This window comes from Fulmarus glacialis, unplaced genomic scaffold, assembly GCF_000690835.1.
Source record: "Fulmarus glacialis isolate BGI_N327 unplaced genomic scaffold, ASM69083v1 scaffold18096, whole genome shotgun sequence".
In the NCBI taxonomy this organism is placed as follows: domain Eukaryota; kingdom Metazoa; phylum Chordata; class Aves; order Procellariiformes; family Procellariidae; genus Fulmarus; species Fulmarus glacialis.
In genome coordinates this window covers 1-235 of record NW_009220205.1, presented here as the reverse complement: position 1 = coordinate 235, position 235 = coordinate 1, and the positions used below count along the sequence as shown (strand labels likewise).

Here is a 235-nt window from a genome sequence, read left to right as displayed (position 1 = left end):
CCCCCCCTGCAGCACCGGGTTCGCCCTACCTGGCCCCTGGGTGCTCTGGCTGGGGGGCTGCTGGTCGTGCAGGCTCTGGCTGTCCACCGAGATGCCGCTGTCACTGTGCAGCTTCTCCCCCTCCGGCGAAGGCGTCTGGTTCACCGGGCGGTTGTTGGCCCCTTGCTTGTTCTGTTTGCAGTTGTTCCACCTGCGGGGAGAGGAGCGGGGAGGTGACAGCCGGTGGTGACATCCC

General features: G+C 67.7%; 1 protein-coding gene across 1 annotated transcript in view; it reads right to left on the bottom strand.

Annotated features, from left to right (window-relative positions):
* Positions 1-190, bottom strand: part of NGFR (nerve growth factor receptor) — a gene marked incomplete at its 5' end in the record, with an annotated part of 708 nt that extends 518 nt beyond the window's left edge. The window contains one exon of the mRNA XM_009580686.1: positions 16-190. Coding sequence (XP_009578981.1) covers positions 16-190 — 175 coding nt within the window. The remainder of the gene's footprint in view (positions 1-15) is intronic.
* Between the last annotated feature and the right edge of the window lie 45 nt (positions 191-235).